Source organism: Colius striatus, chromosome 19 (genome assembly GCF_028858725.1).
Source record: "Colius striatus isolate bColStr4 chromosome 19, bColStr4.1.hap1, whole genome shotgun sequence".
Lineage (NCBI taxonomy): Eukaryota > Metazoa > Chordata > Aves > Coliiformes > Coliidae > Colius > Colius striatus.
In genome coordinates, this window is record NC_084777.1 from 9,885,480 (window position 1) to 9,903,320 (window position 17,841).

The following is a 17,841-nucleotide window of genomic DNA, read 5'->3' on the forward strand; positions in this document are numbered from 1 at the left end:
GAGACAGGATGAGAATGGTCATGGTGTGAGCACAGACATGGTGTGAACACAGACACAGTGTGAGAACAGACATGGTGTTTGTGGCCACAGGACAGCCTGGCACAATGTGTGTGTGTGTGTGTATAGAATCACAGAATCATTTCACTTGGAAAAGACTTTTAAGATGATCAAGTCCAGCCACTGAAGTGCTGCTGTGCACAGGCCCATGTGTGCACCCAGGCAGGGGATTTCCCCAGTGCTGCCTCAATCCCTGAGCCTTTCCCAGATGTCAGCACTGTCTGTGCCACTGTCTCTCCTCTCTGCCCAGCAGCCCCTGATGTCTGGGGGGAGGGTCCTTAGCACCCTCATGGGCTGCCCTGGGGCATCCCAGCAGCTTGAATCCCAGAATCTCAGCGTGGTGGAGGTTGGAAGGACCCTCCAGAGCTCATCCAACACAACCTCCTGCTAAAGCAGGTTCCATGGGACATGAGGCAACTGGGCTGGGTGAGCTGCTCCCAGCCTCACAGCTCCAACAGCCCCAACAGCTTTGCCTTTCCTCTTAACCTAACACAGTTTTGCAATATTGAAGATTTCACAGCTCATCTGGTTTCATAAGAGCAGGCTCCCACTGAAGGAGGCGTTGCAGGGGAAAGCACAGTGATGGGAGTGATGAAAGCTGAGGGCCCTGGAGAGGAAGAAGTGCCCTCTCCTAAAAGTATTGCTTACAAAAGCTGCTTTGGGCTTGTTTTCTTTCTTATTTTCCTCTAATTTAATGATTTTAGGAGGGCTGGGGAGATTTATGACTTTCTGGGAGTTGGCAGCAAAGCAAGAGTCTACTCATCAAAGGAAAATGTGAAGATTGGCTGGGCTGGAAAACTTCCCCTCAGGATTTTGGGCAGAAAAGCAAAACAGTGTCCTGGTGCACGGGCTGGAGAGCTACAGGGCCAAAGCCCCTGAGTCTGGCCCTGCAGACCCCACCAGGACCCCCACCAGAAGCAGCCGAGTGCTGGTGGCCCCAGCGATGCCCCTGTTGTGTCTGTGGTCATCCCAGCATGCTTGGACTCACCCCAGAGTTGTCTGGGCTCATCCTGACGTGACTGGGCTCATCCCAGAGTTGTCTGGGTTCATCCTGACGTGACTGGGCTCATCCCAGCATGTCTGTGCTCATCCCTCCCCAAGGGACAGGTCCAGCAGCCCAGCATGGAGTAGTGGCTGTCAGCACTTGCCAGCCACCTGGCCACCACTGTGAAGGCATCTGTGCAGGACCATCAGCATGGAATGTCTCTCACAAGCCCAAATCCTTGTCTTCCAAAGCCATCACTATTAAATATTTCATGATGGAATCTTTAGACTATTTGGTGCTGATCTTCCTGGCCCATCTGGCTGAGCCCTTCCCAGCACAGAGGGATATCCCATCTGCCCATGGCACCAGGCCTCCCCTGCAGTGTTTCTGCCTGAAGACTAATGCAAGTGTTGGAAGATTTTGAAGATCTAATGAAGATTTTGGAAGCATCCCAAAGAAGTGGATGCTTTCTGCACAGCAGAGCTCATGCCAGGAGTACCAGGACAGGGCCATTCCTCCGTGTGCTGCTTAGAAATGGCTTTTCCACTTCAACTGCCCCCCTAAATACAGCAGAACCAGCTGTAAACATGAGCCAGCAACGTGCACTCGTGGGCAAGAAGGCCAATGGCATCATGGAGGGCATCAAGGAGAGTGTGGGCAGCAGGTCAAGGAATGTTCTCCTTCCCTTGAACTGGAGAGCCCGGAACTGGACATAGGACTCCAGATGAGGCCACACCAGGGCAGAGCAGAGGGAGAAGAGAATCTCCCTCAACCTGCTGCCCACCCCCAGGTCATCACATGCTCAGTTCATCTCTTGGAGATTTACACTGGCAAGAGCAGGATGGAGGGTGCAGTGTGCAAGGGCTGAGGGCTGTAGCTGCTGCAAACCACCCAGGGCAGCCAGGACCAGTGCTGGGCAGAGCAGTTCCTGACCATGCAGCAAGGAAGAAAAGGAAAAAGCACAAAATGTACAAGCTGCAGCCCCAAAACGCGTCTGTTCCTTCTGGCATTTGGGCTAATTGCTCTGCTGGGAGAACAGCCCTTCTCTAAGGGGGGTAGCTGGGCACACAGCCCAGCCTCCAAGGGCGTGAGAAGGGCACGGAGCTGGGCAGGAGAAGAGAGAGACACTACAAATAGACCTGAGTGACTGGATCCTTCCCAAATTGCGTGGCTGAGGACAGAGAGGATGAGGTCCTGCATCCCTTAGGGCAGTTTGGGAGCCAGGCACGTCTCTGGGTTGAACCCAAGCGAGGGTAAACACGCCCCACTCCTAGTGACAGCCACTGACTCCAGCTCTGGCAGTGGGGACCCCCCCAGTGCCCATGAGAAATGCCCAGTGCTGTGAGTGCTGAGGATGTGGCATTTGCACCTTGGTGTGATGAGCTGAAGGGTGGAGGGGCTGAGATGAGGACAGCAGCAGGAGCTGCTCTGGCTATGGACAGCAGAGACCCCCTCCAGCTTTCCCAGGGTGGGCAGCAGCTTCCCAGATGTGCTCACAGCCCTGGAGGCACATTCACACATCTGTGCAAACCCAGTTCTGGCAGGGACAGAGCCTGAAGAGAAGGGCTGATGTACACCCAAGCCTCTCAGCATATCACTTGCAAACCTGGCCACAAACTCAGGTCTCATGGCTCCTGGAGTGCCACTGCCACCCACAGTTAGGAGTGGACACAGCCCAGACACACAGATGAGGGTCAGGAACGGGCCAGACTTGTCAGGGACTCGGAGAGCATGGCCAGGGTGACAGCTCCAGGCCATCCTGGCAGCCCAAGGCCAGCCCAGCAGCTCGAGGCCATCCCCAGGGACACCCCTGGACTGCTGGAGCTCCCCCACGGGAGCGGGGCCTGGGGCCAGTGCTGCCGGGGCCTGGGCTGGGACAACGGAGCCCTCAGGGTGAGGGGAGACCGGCCCCAGCTCTGCACAGAGCCTCATTGAGACGGGACAATGACCCTCTCTTTGCTCTGACAGACCTCACGGGCTCCACACCCAAGCCAAGGCAGGGAATGGGAACTCAGGGTGACTCTCGTCCCCGTCCTGGCCTCGGCCGGGCCTCTGCGTGGCCTGAGCACCACTTGAAAGAGGCCGCAGCACACACGCCTCTCCCGGCTGGGGACTTGGCTGCAGGCCCCTGGGCTCCACTCCCAGCCTGCAGGCACAGGCTGCTGGGGCCTGTTTTGTGTAACATCTTCATCAATGATCAAGGGGGATCAGTCAGTTTGCTGATGGCACCAAGCTGGGTGGGTACATAGATCTGTGTGAGGGCAGGATGGGGCTGTAGAGGGCCCTGGCCAGGCTGGAGCCATGGGCTGAGGGCAATGGGATGAGGTTTAACAAGGCCAAGGGCTGGGTCCTGTCCTTGGGCCTCATCAACCCCAGACACTGCTCCAGGCTGGGGCAGAGGGGCTGGAAACTGCTGGAGGGAAAGGGCCTGGGGGGGCTGGTGCCAGTGGCTGAACAGGAGCCAGCAGCGTGCCCAGGTGGGCAAGAAAGCCAGTGGCATCCTGGCTGGGATCAGCAGTGGGGTGGCAGCAGGAGCAGGGCAGGGTCTGTCCCCTGTGCTGGGCCCTGGGGAGGCTGCAGCTCCAGGGCTGTGCTCAGTGCTGGGCCCCTCACCCACTGCCACAGGGACACTGAGGGGCTGCAGTGTGGCCAGAGCCGGGCACAGAGCTGGGGAAGGGGCTGGAGCACAAGGGTGCTGGGGAGGGGCTGAGGGAATGGGGGTCTTGAGCCTGGAGAAGAGGAGGCTGAGGGGAGACAGCAGCACTCTCTGACACTCCCTGACAGGAGGCTGCAGGGAGCTGGGTTTCAGGCTCTGCTCCCCAGGAATGAATGATACAAGGGGAAATGTGCTCAAGTTGCCCTAGGGGAGGCTGAGGTTGGAGCTGAGGCAGAACTGTTTCCCTAGAGGGGTGTCACCCCTGTGCCAGGCTGCCCAGGGAGCTGGGGCAGTGCCCAGCCCTGGAGGGATCCCAAAGACGTGGAGCTGAGGTGCTGAGGCCGTGGGTCAGTGCTGGGCTGGGCAGGGTGAGGGCAGGGCTGGCACTGCAGCAGCTTCCAGGGCTTTTCCAGCTGAAATGATTCTGTTGTACAGGGTTGGGGGAGGAGTCCCCAGCCCCAGCAAAGAGAAGCCCAGAGGCAATGGGAAAGGGCAGAAGAACGTGGGCTGCAGCAGAGACTGGGCTCCTCATGCTGAGGCCGTGACTGTGCAGCCTCAGCTCGCTCCCCATCCCCTGAGACAGGACTGGCAGGAACTCACGGCAGCAGATGGGCTGGTTGAGGCAGAGAGATAGAAGAAAAATGAAACAGTTCACCCCACTTTATTATCCCTACAGACAGGTGACCCCCCCCCTCACAAAGAGGGTCACTTTTAATGAAACCTCAGGTAAAACAGGCACTGGACATCAGAGGTGGGATCATGGAAGAGATGGTAGGCAGTGATGCCCAGGGGATAGCTATCAACCTGTTAGGCAGGGGATATAACCCCAGCCCTGCTCCTCTTCCTCCTCCTCCCTATCCCTGGCACTCTGCTGAGCCTTACTCCAGCAAAAAGCAGCAGACAGGAGGGCAGAGCAGGGATTCATGCCTTGCAGTGTGCTTCAGGGCAAAATCCACATCAAAGAGAGGAGCTGGATGGGATAGCCAGCACTGAACAGATAAAACAGGAGTGGGAAGAACTGCTCTGCAGTTCCTTCGCCCCCAGGGCAGGGCAGGTCCAGCACTGTCTGCCCAGCTCAGTGCCCTGTGCCACAGCATTGTGCCAGGAAGGTCAGAGCATGACACAGCCCTGAAGGAAAGGTCCTGGTCATGGAGCTGCAGAGGGCCAGGCCTGTGCTACGTGGGGATTCACAAGGGTCTCCTAGGAAAGGCCCATAAATACCAGGTACCAAACCACAGTGGAAGACGTTGTTCAGCTCAAACATCATCACTGAGCTGGGTAGGAAGGAGAAGGAGTTCTGAGATGCACCAGTCTAACAGGACCCACACTAAGACCACCCACTACCCACAAAGAGAAGGAGAGAGGGGTGCAGCTCACCCTGGGGAGTCAGTGTCCACCTCCAGCACAGGGAAAGCTGCCATTCCTCCACTTGTGCAAAGGAAAGAGTCCACCAGCCTCAGCTCTGTCAGCCACCTTCAGTTAAAGACAAAACCCAGTCCCAAAGCCCCTCAGAAACAGGCTGTGTCCTACAGCAGGAGGGTACCAACATCTTCTCTCCTCTTAAAGTCATCATGAGAAACAAGATCAAAGCCTGGCAGAAGAACTTGTTTGCCAGGTCAAGACAAATAAAGGGATGTGGAGGTGTCTGCTTCAGCCTGAAACAGCAGCTCAGAGGTATGAACTACCTCCTTTGGGCCTATGGCTCACTAACTACAGGAGCCTGCAGACATGTAAACAGTGACTATGGCATCACTACTGCAAAGTGGAGAGAGGGACTGCCCCAGGAGGAGCCCCAGCCTGGGCACGGCCTTGGCCCGCTATGGGGGCACTGGAGGGCAGAGCTCAGGCAGCAGAGTGTCCCATGGGAGTTCCAGTCTCTGAGAGAGGTACAAGCAGGGCCCAGGCCACCCTTCAGTGGCCAGGTTTGCCTGGAGATGCCAGATGGAGTGTTGAAGATGCATCAACTTTTTCTGACAGCAGCCAAATTCAGCCTAAGTCAGGCCAAGGGCACAGCAGCTCTGCCCCACACCAGCAGCTCTGCTTCCCCCCACACCAGGGGTACCAGGACAAGGGTCTCTGTGCTCAGTCACACACAGGAGAGGAGCAGCTGGAGAGCAGCAGAGCTGGGAAGCCCCAGGAGAGCAGCATGGGGATGCTCCCAGGTGCAACAGAGGCAGATGCTGTCTCAGCTTCCTCCTGCAGCGATGCCACCGGCAGCTCCAGACCTCGGGGTACGACACCTGGAGCAAGGGGTGCAATGGGGTTTGGGCCAGAGTCCCCCAAACCCCCTGGGGAAGCTCAGGGACAGGGAGCCCAGCACTAGATGAAGGTGGAGTCCAGCTGGCTCGTTTCCTGGTTACTGCGGGCACGAGCCTCAAAGAGCTGCTTGATCAGAGCAGATTTCTCCTGCTCCAGCTGCGTGATGCGTTCGCTCTTGTCAGTCACCTCCTGCATGGGCCAGAGGAGGAAAAGCACAGTCAGACAATTCCTTGGGTTGGAAAAGCCCTGTAGGCTCCTGGAGTCCCAGCCCAGCACTAACCCACAGCCCTCAGCAGCTCAGCACCACAGCTTTGGGATCCCTCCAGGGCTGGGCACTGCCCCAGCTCCCTGGGCAGCCTGGCACAGGGGCTGACACCCCTCTCAGGGAAAAGGTTCTTCCTGAGAATGCTGCTCAGAGGAGTAAAAAGTTGTCAGTGCCACACTGCAGGTGCTGGGATGTGAGCCCCAGGGGTCCTGGTGAATGCATCAAGGGTGTTGGGTCCTGGCAGGGGCACAGGGGATGCCCAGTCCTGCCCACAGACCTCAGCCTCAGCACCTGCTTCTGCCCTGTGTTTGTCACAGCCTTTGCCCTCATCAGAGATGCCCCATCCCTGCCCACAGACCCTCACCCAGCAAACAACTGGACACAGCTGCAGGACAGAGAGTCTCCAGGTGCTGCCCACACAACCCTTCTCTGGGATCACCAAGCTGAAGGAACACTTTTCACCCTGCCCCTCACCCTGCCCCTCCCAAGGGCGTCTCCTCCCCCCATACCCCCCCTCACCTTAGTGAGGAGCCGGTTTTGCTCCTTCAGCATGTTGATGGCTTGCTGGGAGCCTGCTGAGGCTGGGGACACTGTGGGGACCGGCCTGCTCAGGGCTGATGAGGGGTTTCCTGGCTGCAGAGGGGACAAAGAGAAGGGATGAGACACTGAGCCTCCTTCCTGGTGGCCCTTCTCAGCCTTTTCCCAAGGCCAGAAGCCAGCTCTGTGGCACACAGGGCATGCAGAGAAGCCTGGCACAGGGTTAAGATCCCAGCAGAGGCCACTGCAGTGTCTCCAGCAAGGCAGGCAGTGCTGGGCAGCATTCCTGCCACGAGCCTGCTGGGAGAGACAGCTCTGAGCAGGCTGACTCAGTAGCTCAGCAGGATGGTTTCCTTATTCACTTGACAGTGGCTACATTCTATTAAGGACCTCCTTTAGTCCCCTAAATGGCTTGAGCATCCTCCAGCATAGCTTGTGACCAGCTATTCTGTCCTCTTGGCTGTCCATGGAGCCAAGCCATAGAACCCCAGAGTCTCCCAGTGGTGGGGGTGGGAAGGGTCCTGCAGAGCTGCTCCAGCCCAACCCCCTGCTCAAGCAGGTTCACGGGAACATGTCCAGGTGGGGTTGGAAATCTCCTGAGCAGGAGCCTCCACACCCTCCCTGGGCAGCCTGGGCCAGGGCTCCCTCATCTCAGCACCAAAGGACTTGCTCCTGGTGTTTCAATGGAGCTTTTTGTGTTCCAGCTTGTGCCCATTGCCCCTTGTCCTGGCACTTGGCACCATAGAACAGAGACTGGCCCCATCCTCTCCACACCCACCCTTTAGGGATTGATCAGCATTGATAAGGGCCCCTCTCAGCCTTCTCTTCTCTAGCATCACCTCCCCAGAGCCCAGTGAAACTCTGGCAGCTGCAATGTCAGCACTGTCACCAGCACGAGGAGGGGACAGGACAGGTCCCAGGCTTGTGGAAATGACCATGAGCTGCAACTCAGCTGCTCTCACCTTCCCAGCAGCAGAGAGGAGGTCGCTCAGGCAGCGGTTCACCTCCTGCAGTTTGGGGAGCAGGCGGCCCAGGTGGCTCTGGCTGCCCTCCTGCAGGAAATCCTGGGGGACAGGGAGGAAGAAGAGGCTGGGGGTTACCATGGGGCCAGCTCCAGCTAAGTCCCAGCCTGCTTCTCCAAACACAGAGAGCAGCCCCAGACCCTCCCAGATGAGCACTCCAAGAAGCCCCAGACTCACAGCACTGGTTTTGTTCTTCCCCAGGAGCCTCTGGCGTTCCTGCATGAGCTGGATGTGCTGGTGGTACCAGTCCCGGGCGCGTTCTACCAGCTCCAGACCTTGCAGCAGGAAATCCTTCTCTTGTTCCAGCTCCTTCATGTGCTTCAGCTGCAGGACAGAGCATGCAGAGATGTCATCCCCTCTCCACCAAGGTCTTGTCAAGCCTCAGGAGATGGTTTCTTCACAGAATCATTTTGGTTGGAAAAGATCTTTAAGATCACAGAGTCCAACCACCAACCTCACAAGGCCAAGCCCTTCTTCAGGCCACCAGCACTTCCCCATCCCCACTGCCTTACCCAAAGCCTCCCAGTCACCCTTTACAGCAGGGCTGCTCCTGGAAATGCTGTTTGCAACATATCAATCCCTCCACCCCCTAGACAGACAGACCAAAGGGAATGAACATACCCACAAGAAGAAGCACAGAGCCTTGGTGCTCTGCAGGCTGTTGCTGAGGGGCATGAAGAAGGTGCTGTAGGTAGCAAAGACCCCCATCCAGCTTGGGCTGCAGCCTGTACCTGCCTGGCCTGCTCTGGGCCCCCCTGGCTGGCTGGCCAGCATGGCAACTGGAGGAAGGGGCATCATCCCACAGAGCTGTGGGGCATTTGCAGCTCTGCTGGGCACAGGCACAGGCAGCATCTCACTAAGGATGGGATGCTCTGGGGGCAGAGGCAGCTTCTGGGGCAGGAGTGAGGCAGAGCACTGGGCTTGGCTGGTGCCACTCAGAGGGGGAAGGGGAGGGGACAGTGCTGTACCCAGAGCTGCCTACAAATAACAGTGCTCAGCCTCTCATGGAAGGGCTCAGCCCAGCCACCCCTGTGGCCACGGGGAAATGAGGCCGATCGATGAGGGGGGACTGGCTGAAACGCACCAGCTGAGTGACTGCAGCTGCAGTGGTGTGAAGGGTCCTGGGCTGCAGCATAGCTCCAATCCCTCACTTCAGGGCTCAGCACAAACTGGTCTGAGTGTGTCATGGATTGCAGGATGGATGCCAGAGCTTCCACTGCCCTGGGCTTTGGAGAAATCAGCCTAATGAGAGCTGAGTGCCCTGCTCTGGGGGCCAAACATCCTCCCAGCGTCAGGGGGAGACAGCAACACAGGGATTCAGTCCTTGCTGATTCAAACCTGCTCCAACTGTCTCTTTATGCTCCAAAGTGGGAACAGTATCATAGAATCACAGAATTGCTTGGGTTGGAAAAGCCCTGGAAGCTACTGCAGTCCCAGCCCTCCCCTCATCCTGCCCAGCCCAGCACTGACCCACAGCCCTCAGCACCTCAGCTCCACGGCTTTGGGATCCCTCCAGGGCTGGGCACTCCCCCAGCTCCCTGGGCAGCCTGGCACAGGGCTGACACCACTCTCAGGTAAACAGTTCTGCCTCAGCTCCAACCTCAACCTCCCCTGGGGCAACTTGAGCCCATTCCCTGGCATTCATTAGTGGAGAAAAGGGATCAGCCCCCAGCTCACTGAAGCCTCCTGTCTCCCCTCAGCCTCCTCTTCTCCAGGCTCAACATCCCCATCCCCTCGGTTGCTCCCCATCAGACTTGTGCTCCAGCCACTTCCCCAGCTTTGTTTTGCCTATGGGTGAGTTTTTGCCCCTGGGGAAGTCACTGTGCAGTCAAACACTGGCTCCATGGGCTGCCCTGGCTCAGGGGAACATGTGCCTTCCCCCTGTCTGGCACAACTTGGGACAGAAAGCACCTTGGAAGCAACGGCAGCATCTCCACACACATCACCAGAGCTTTGTATCCAAAATACCAGCATGTGCCTGACACCTCAGGGCTCACACATGCAGCCCAGACAGAGCTGGTGTCAGCAGTGAGAGATCCCTGCCTCCACCTTCCCCTGGCTGGAGCCCCAGGCAGGGCTGGCTCCTTACCACGCCGAAGTCCACGCCGTTGGTGATGGTGTGTCTGCGGTGCTCTGCACGGCCCCTCTGGTGCCTCCGAGTGTCCCCAGCCCCTGCATGGCTGCCATCCCCCTGGCACTGCCCTGCAGCCTTAGCATCACCACCTGGGACAGAGGGAAAGCAACACACACTTGCAACAACAACCTCCTAGTGACCAGTCCTGGGGGACTTTCTGCAGGGTGGCTGTGGGGGGCTTGTGTGGCCAGGCTTTGGTAGCAGGGAGCATAAGGGGTGGCTTCTGTGAAAAGCTGCTAGAGGCTTCCCCTGGATCTGACAGGGCCAGTGGCAGTGCTGAGGGAGTCTGTGACCCCCTGGGAAGCCCAAGCTGGAGCAGGTTCCTGGCAGGACCTGGGAACCCATGGAGAGAGAAGCCCACACTGGAGCAGGTTCCTGGGAGGACTTGTGACCCTGTAGGGGACCCACCCTGGGTTCTTTGTGAAGAATTGCAGCTTATGTGAAGGACCCACGTTGGAGAAGTTTGTGGAGGACTGTCTCCCGTGGGAGGGACCCCACACTGTGCCAGGGGAAGCATGAGGAGGCCTCTCCCTGAGAGGAAGCAGCAGCAAAGTCCATCTGTGATGAACTGACTGTAACATTCCCATCCCACTGTGCTGCTGGGGGGGAGGAAGGAGAGACCTGGGAAGAAGGGAGGGATGGGGAAGCTGGTTTTTGAGATTCATGTTTTATTTCTCATTTCCCTACTCAGTTTTGATTGTTAATAGATGAAACCAGTTCTCTCCAAACTGGGGCTGTTTTGCCATGAGTGTAACTGCTGAGGGATGTCCCTGTCCTTATCCTGACTTGTGAGCCTTTCTCTCTCCCCTGTCCAGTTTAGGAGGGGGAGTGTTAGAACAGCTTTGGTGAGCACCTGGCACAGAGCCAGGGTTAAACCATCATTTAACTTGCAAACAGCAGTGGCAGGGAGAAGCTGAGCAAACACCAGCCCAAGCACCTCCTCTCACCTTTCTACCTGTCAGTTTGACTTCACTGGCCTGGAAGCTGATGGAGTAGATCATCGTAAGTTCTATTATGCAGGACAACCAGGTGATCAGGGCCAGTCAGATGAGGGAGGGCTGAGGGATCTGGGGCTGTTCAGCCTGGAGAAAAGAAGGCTCAGAGGAGACCTTCTCACTCTCTACAAGCACCTGAAAGGCAGCTGCAGCGAGGTGGGGTTGATCTGTTCTCTCCAGAACAAACAACAGAACAAGAGGAAAGGGCCTCAGGTTGCAGCAGGGGAGATTCAGGCTGGATGTGAGGAGGAATTGCTTTGCTGCCAGGGCTGTCAGGCATTGGAAGGGGCTGCTCAGGGAGGTGCTGGAGTCACGGTCCCTGGAGGGGTTTCAGAGCTGGGTGGGTGTTGCACTGAGGGCAATGGGCTGGTGGGTGATAGGGCTGGGACAGAGGCTGCACTCCATGGGCTTAAAGGTCTCTCCCAGCTGAAAACATTCTGATTCTACCAGCACAGTATCTTCAGCCATGACTGACTTGTCTGTGCCAGGCTGGCAGCAGACCTTGGTGCTCATCAGCTGCACAAAGCAGGCAGCTTCCAGCCAATGCTTCGTCAGTCCTGGCCCAGGCAATCATTAGTGATATTGCCTCCCCTGGTCCTGCCCTCATGGGACCCTGGCTCCCACCTGGCTGGCACAGGCTCTGCCAGGAACCCAACTCCTCCTTAGGGCAGCTCCTGCTTGGCCCTGGGCTTGGCCATGAAGGCATCCACTCCCAGACTCCTGCTTGTCATCTAACCATAAGAGGAAATCAGATTGCAGGTTGTCCAAAGCTTCATTAACCCCCTTGACATCATATCCTGCAAGCAACAGATCTGCTACAAACACATGACACTGGTGCAAATCCATGCATAACCTATTTTTGCAGATTAAGTTCATGCTGGCAGGTTTTAGGATGGATCAGACATCCCCTGCCTGGGCTGTCCCTCTGAGGCAGGTATTGGTTGGGCACCTGCAATAAAGACAGCACAAGCCTCACATTGCTAAACTTGCCAGTGTGGCCATAGCCAGGCCAGCTCAGATCCTGCTTCTGGCCAAGCTGGTAGATCACTGCCCTGCCACCTTGAACCTGTCACCAGGGCAGCCATGGGTGCAGCCAGCACCCTCCCAAGACGTGCCTGGGCAGCAGCAAACCTGCTGCACCTCCCTTCTTGCCCCAGCAGCCCCCACCTCGTGCTCACCCTGCTCTCTGCACACAGCTTTTCCTGGAGAGATTCTTTCCCAACTGGACTTTCAAACCAGAGCAGCAGGGAGGCAGGCAGGTGAAGGCAGGTAGAGAGGCAGCTGGGGCAAACACCTCCTCCCTGGGCCCTGCCAGACACCCCCTGCCACATCCTTCCCCCGAGGGCTGGGCACACACGGCTGCCAGGCGCCAGAGCTGCCTGGCACAGCTCTGCCCGCTCCCTGCGGCTGCAGGCGCCGGGGCAGGGTGGTAGCACTGCCTGGGCTGGCACAGCACTGCCCTGTGAGCCTCCTCAGCCAAGCACATGGGCACAATGGAGGAGGGATATGGGGCAAGAAAGAGTGGCTGTGGCTGCAGGAGCCACCCATCACCTTGAGGTGTGGGAGTTGCAGCGTCCTGGTGCTGTGTCGGTTCAGCGATGGGAGCTGGACTCAAGCTCAGGGGCACTGGGCAAAGCGACCTCAGCACCTCACTCAGCCTGTCACTGTGTCACTGGGGAAAGGAGCCACCACAGCAAAGGAAAAACCCTTCTTCAGCTCCACTATGGCATCTTGCTTCTCCTACCAGCCATTGCTCTGGCACATACAGGTCTCCAGCCTGTCAATACATACAAAGCCTTAGATACTACCCACTCACCTGCTTTGCCAACTGTCTTTGGTCTCATGCACCCATATCCACTGGGGAGGAACCCAGAAAGACTGCTGCAGCCACACATTTGCTCTCCTAGCAGATCTGTAGCACATCCTGCTTGGGAAGCTGAGGAACAGCCCCAAAACTAAGAGTTGCTTCAGTAGGTAGAAGCCCAAAGCAAAGCCAGGAGCACCTCTGGGAAGAGCTACAGGGTAGAAACAACCTTCTTTTAAACAACACCTTTTAACCCTGTTATAAACGTTTTCCCTGCTGTTACTTGGAAGTGCCAGGTCAAGCAGAGCTGAATGTGGTAAGAAGGTGCTCCCTGAGCTCTGTGCACCCGAGATGACAATACAGGGCCCTTGCTAGTGAGCTGGGATCAGTTCTTAGGCAAAGGGCAAGACCAGCTCACCAGAGGTGGAAGAGATCCTGCCCTGTGATACAGGATGGCCTCCTCGCTCCCAGAGCCCTCTGCCCTGCAGGCCTTGAGCTCAGCCTTTGCCAGCCAGGGTGAGTGCCCAGGATGGAGCAGGTAACTCATGGTCCCTTTACACATTTCTCTCCCAGTCCTTTGTAATGGTCTGGACAGCAACAGCTACCTACAAACCACCCCTTCCCTCCTGCCAGGGCCACCAGCTGCTAGAGCCAGGCCACCCCAGCCACAAAGGCGAGTGCTGTTCTGGGCAGAAGGCAGTGCCCAGGGCCACCACAGACCTCCTGGGCACTAACTTCCCCAGGTCTCAGCTCTCAGGGGAACCACAAGAATAAGAAGACCCCAAACACTGAGACTCTTGGAGCACCTGGGCAACAGTGGCACAGAAGTCATTGTGACTTCCATGCCCAGTGACTTCTCCCCTGCCAGCCTCAGCATCCTTGTGCCCAGGGGATGCTGTTGGCTCCCCAGGACCAGGACTGGCACCCAGCAGCAGCTTGAGGGCTGTCCCAGCACTGCCAGGCTGAGGGGAGCTCCAAGAAGCTGGAAGCTGCCTCTGAGCAGGGACCTCTCCAGAAGCACTTCTGCCCTCACGCTAGTTGAAGTCAGGAGGGAAGAAGGGACAAGACTGCTGTGCAACTGGCTCACTGCACCTGGACATGGCAGGAGGATCACCTGGCTCCATGCTCTGCCATGATTCAGATCCAAATCACCTCCAAAGCACACAGATGCCCCCTGGAGCAGAAAACAGAGGTTGGGTGGCATCCTGTGAGCACCTCTTCCCCCCAAAAACACAGCCAGGGAGAGTTTCCCCCAAGTCTTTGCAGTTGAGGAGCACTGAGACACCATCTCATTGCACATGGTTGAGTGCTGACAGAAGCTACCTCATGCAGCTGGAGGCTCAGAGCAGCCTGGAGCCCAAATGATACAAATAGAGCTCAAACAGATGCAATAACTTGGAGTAATAACATTTGCTAACCTGCTGAATCCACCTGAAACTCAGACCTACTGCCAGAATCTGGCCCTGCACTGTGGGAAGCTGGCAGCAAGGGCTGAGGCACTAACCCTGCCTGCAGGCTCTGGACATCAGTGTAATGGAAAGATCCTCAGCAAGCTGAAAGCTGCTGCAGTCATCTGCTCATTCCTTTCCAGGGCAGAGCTTTCAATTTGCTCTTTATTTACCAAGCAGGATTTTTTTTCAGGTTTTTCCAGATTTACACTCTTTGAGGACAGAAGAACCAGTCTGCTTAATAACATTCCCCTAGATGAAGCTCCAGGGATTAGTCTGGAGGCAAAATGGAAAGCAGAGAACCCCAGCCACAGTTAAAGTCTCTCCTCCACCCAGCAGAAGTGGGGACTGGGAGGGAGTGTGTGGGAAGGCAAAGGAGCCCAACTTCTCAGGGTAGAGGAAGTCACTTCACTCACATGTTGCAATAACAAGCACCAGCTCCTCTCACAGACCTTTGTGTCCACAGATCTCAAAGCACTTCATATCTCTACATAAAGAATTATTACCCAAACCAGAGAAGTCCAGAGCCTGGTTCCCTTACAATGCCTCCTTCTGACTGGCATCAAATCAAGTTGCCAGTGAACTAGTCTTCCTCTTGCCAGGGCCAGTGTTCCACCTGGGGCTGGGGGCCCTGGCAGAGCCTAGGACACCCTGAGGAAGGGGCAGTGCTCTGCAGACAGAGCCTGGCTGCTCAGACAGCCCTTGGGGACATTGCCCTGATGCTGCTTTCCCATTTCATTATAGCTTTAATTAATTTTGTGAGCAGTGCTTTGTTTTATCTTGCAAAACCGTGGATGAAGTGGTGAGAAAAGCCCTTCTGAGAGCAGATCCTCAGCACTGAGCCCACGGCTGCTCCTGCAGTGCAGCTCTTGCCCTGGGGAAGCTGCTGGGCTCTCCGAGACCCCCAGGATGCCCCACCGCATCACCCAGCCCCGAGGAAGGTCACCTCTGGACTTTGTGCCAGAGGACAGCCACGGACACGTCACGGCAAAGCCCTTAATTCTTCTTGGCATCGCTATAAACAGGCGAAGAGCCACGGGAGGAGAGGGGCTGAGGGAACTGCAGAGCCCCGGGCCCGCGGAGCGCCCGCCGCTCGGATCGGAGCCCACCAAAGCCAAAACGAAAGCCAGCAGCAACTTTGGCGGGGCTCCCCGCGAGGCTACGGGCTGAGCTCGGAGCGGGGCCGCGGGGCCCCGGCAGCACCGAGCCGCGCCCGACCCGAGCCCGAGCGCGGCGTCCCCAGCCCGGCCGCGCCGGCTCACCTCGGCCGCGGGGCTGCCCGGGCCCCGGCTCCCGCTGCCCGCCGCTCTTCCCGCGCCGCTCCTCAGCGCAGCGCGGGCTCGGCGGCTTCTCGGCGCTCCGCCGCCCGCCGTCCGCCGGGCCGTCGGCACCGGGCAGGGCGGCTCGCAGCCCCAGCACGAAGCGCTCGAAGGTCAGGTACCCGCTGGCCGGCGCCGCCCGCCGCAGCCCCTCCATCACCCCGGCGGGCAGCTCCCGGGCTTCCGCGCCCCGCCAGCGCGACTCGATCTCCCGGAGGTGCACGTAACCCCGCCGCCGGTCATCCAGGATATCGAAGAGAGTCCTGAGGCTCTGCAGGAAGACCCTCGGCAGCCCCTCGGTGCCGGCGGGGAGCGATCGGTCGCCGCGCTCCGGGGCCATCGCCGCCGCTCCCGAGCGTTACTCGCCGCTCCGGCCCCCGCGCTCCTATTGGCCGGCGTCGGGAGGCTCCGCGCGCTGATTGGGCGGCGCGGGGCGGTCGCCACGGCCATTGGCTGAGCGGGAGGACGGCGGTTTGAGTTCCAGCGCGGCGCCCGCCCCGCTCGCGCCCGGGGGGTCCCGGTGCCCCGGCGCCGGGGTGGTCCCAGGGACGCGTCTCCTCCTCCGTCCCATCGCCGCTCGAGACCCTGCACCGGCTCGCTGACCCCCTACCCGGGAAGAGGGCCCGGTGTCCATCGAGAACCCTCATTGTTCCCGCACCCGCAGCTCCCAGCGCTGCGAATCGTGCTTACCGGCAGAACTTCGGGCACCGCTATAAATGCAATGGGTGTTTCTGCTGCTGGTGGTGAGAAGCAGCGGCTGACAGTCCAATTTTTGCACTCCAAAGTCACCGTGGCCGTGCAGGAAGGACAGCAGCTCTTTTCTTGCCTTCTGTTAATCAGTCTCTTCAATTCTGAAATTAGGAATCACCTTCCAAAAACAAGGAGAGAAATCATCACAAATATCTGTCAATGGAGAGAGTAGTGTCCTTACTGCACCGTAGCAAAACTCTTCATTTCCATAGCTGACACACTTCAAACTGGTGCTTTGTGTGTATCCCAGGTCAGTTGTCTTGCCATTGCTTCACCTTTCCAAAGCAGACCACTCAAATTCCTCCTTAAAGTTTCCAAAAGTATTAACTGGGCAGCCCCCCAAATCTATATTCCAGTGGTTAAGGAACTCTCTAAGCTCTAGAAAATAGGGATTTACATCCTTTCTGCAAACCCAGATGAGTGGCAATTTCAGCAATGCTCTTCTGCATTCTAGGACAACTTCTTAGCCATAAGTGAAGTTAGGCAAACTTCCTAAGACCTTCCATCCCTCATGACTCCAGAGCAAAGGGGGTTAGTGACCTGGAACACTGTTCTTGCTCTCACTGCAGCTTTGCAAGTGTCAGTTGAGAGGGATGTCTGCCCTTTCTGCATCAGCACAGAGGGGCCCCGTGTGCTTTGTCTGGGGTCATGGGGGAAGCGAGTGCTTCCAGTGGGAACTGAGTCCAGGCATCCCAGTGCTGTGGCTGGTGCTGCACCAGTGGCCACCAGCCAGAAGGAGATGGGGTAGGGGCCCACAGGAACCACAGGCTCAGAGAAAAGAGGGGAAAAAATATGTCAGTGTTGAGAAATGTGAGAGAAACAAGATTTGGATCATATATCCTCTAAACCTCATATGAACTGGCATCGTGAAGAGAATGGGTTTCTCTACACCAAAGCTGCCCTCCTCTGCAAACTCCCTCCATCAGATGGTGTGTTGCAACAAAGCAGACTGCCAAGCTCTGCTGTCACAATTCCCATGGTGACACTGTGAGTGTCTCGAGGTGCCCTGGGCAGCCACATGCCCACAGCTCCAGAGCCCCCATCCTTGTTTGATGCTCATAATGCTGAGGGGAGGAGCATCAGGGAGCAGGCATGCTAGAGCAGGGTGGCAGCCAGAAAGTGTGATAAGCTGCTATCTGGGTGCTCAGCTTGTGAGGCTGCCTATGCCACAAACATCTTCCCATGCCATGGGCACCTCATCATGCCATGGATAACTCCATGTGCCATGTACAGGGGTGATTCCTTTTAGCTCTGAGATGGCTTCAAAGAGAGAGAGTGGGAAATGCTTGGCCCTCAAGTCCTCCCATCCACCTGGCCTTTGCTGTTCTCCCCTCACCATCAGCTACCCTGGGTGTCTTCAGCACCTTAGTCCTACTCCTGACTTCTCAGGCCAGTCTTGCCACTCCTCCACGGAGTTTCTCAGCCCTGTCAGACCCAGTTCAATCACAGCAGCTTCTAAAGACTCTCACTTTTCTCTACCAAGGACCTACTCTCACTGGTCTCCACTGTGCTATGGTTGGGCAGTTCACAACCTGCTTCTCTTTAAGCCATTTCTTTTCATACATTTCCCAGACCTGTCCTACCTGTTTTGAGAGCTCTGCTTGGCTTGG

The 17,841-nt window shown here is 57.4% G+C and overlaps 1 protein-coding gene across 1 annotated transcript; it reads right to left on the minus strand.

The window, feature by feature from the left end:
* Nucleotides 1–4,343: 4,343 nt before the first annotated feature.
* Nucleotides 4,344–15,824, minus strand: SAPCD2 (suppressor APC domain containing 2). Its single transcript, XM_062011658.1, has 6 exons — nt 15,425–15,824; nt 9,871–10,004; nt 7,959–8,105; nt 7,722–7,823; nt 6,742–6,855; nt 4,344–6,146 (listed from the first exon to the last, which is right to left on the minus strand). Exons 1-6 carry the CDS (start codon nt 15,819–15,821, stop codon nt 6,018–6,020), a joined length of 1,023 nt encoding a protein of 340 aa, XP_061867642.1. The 5' UTR covers nt 15,822–15,824; the 3' UTR covers nt 4,344–6,017.
* Nucleotides 15,825–17,841: the final 2,017 nt, after the last annotated feature.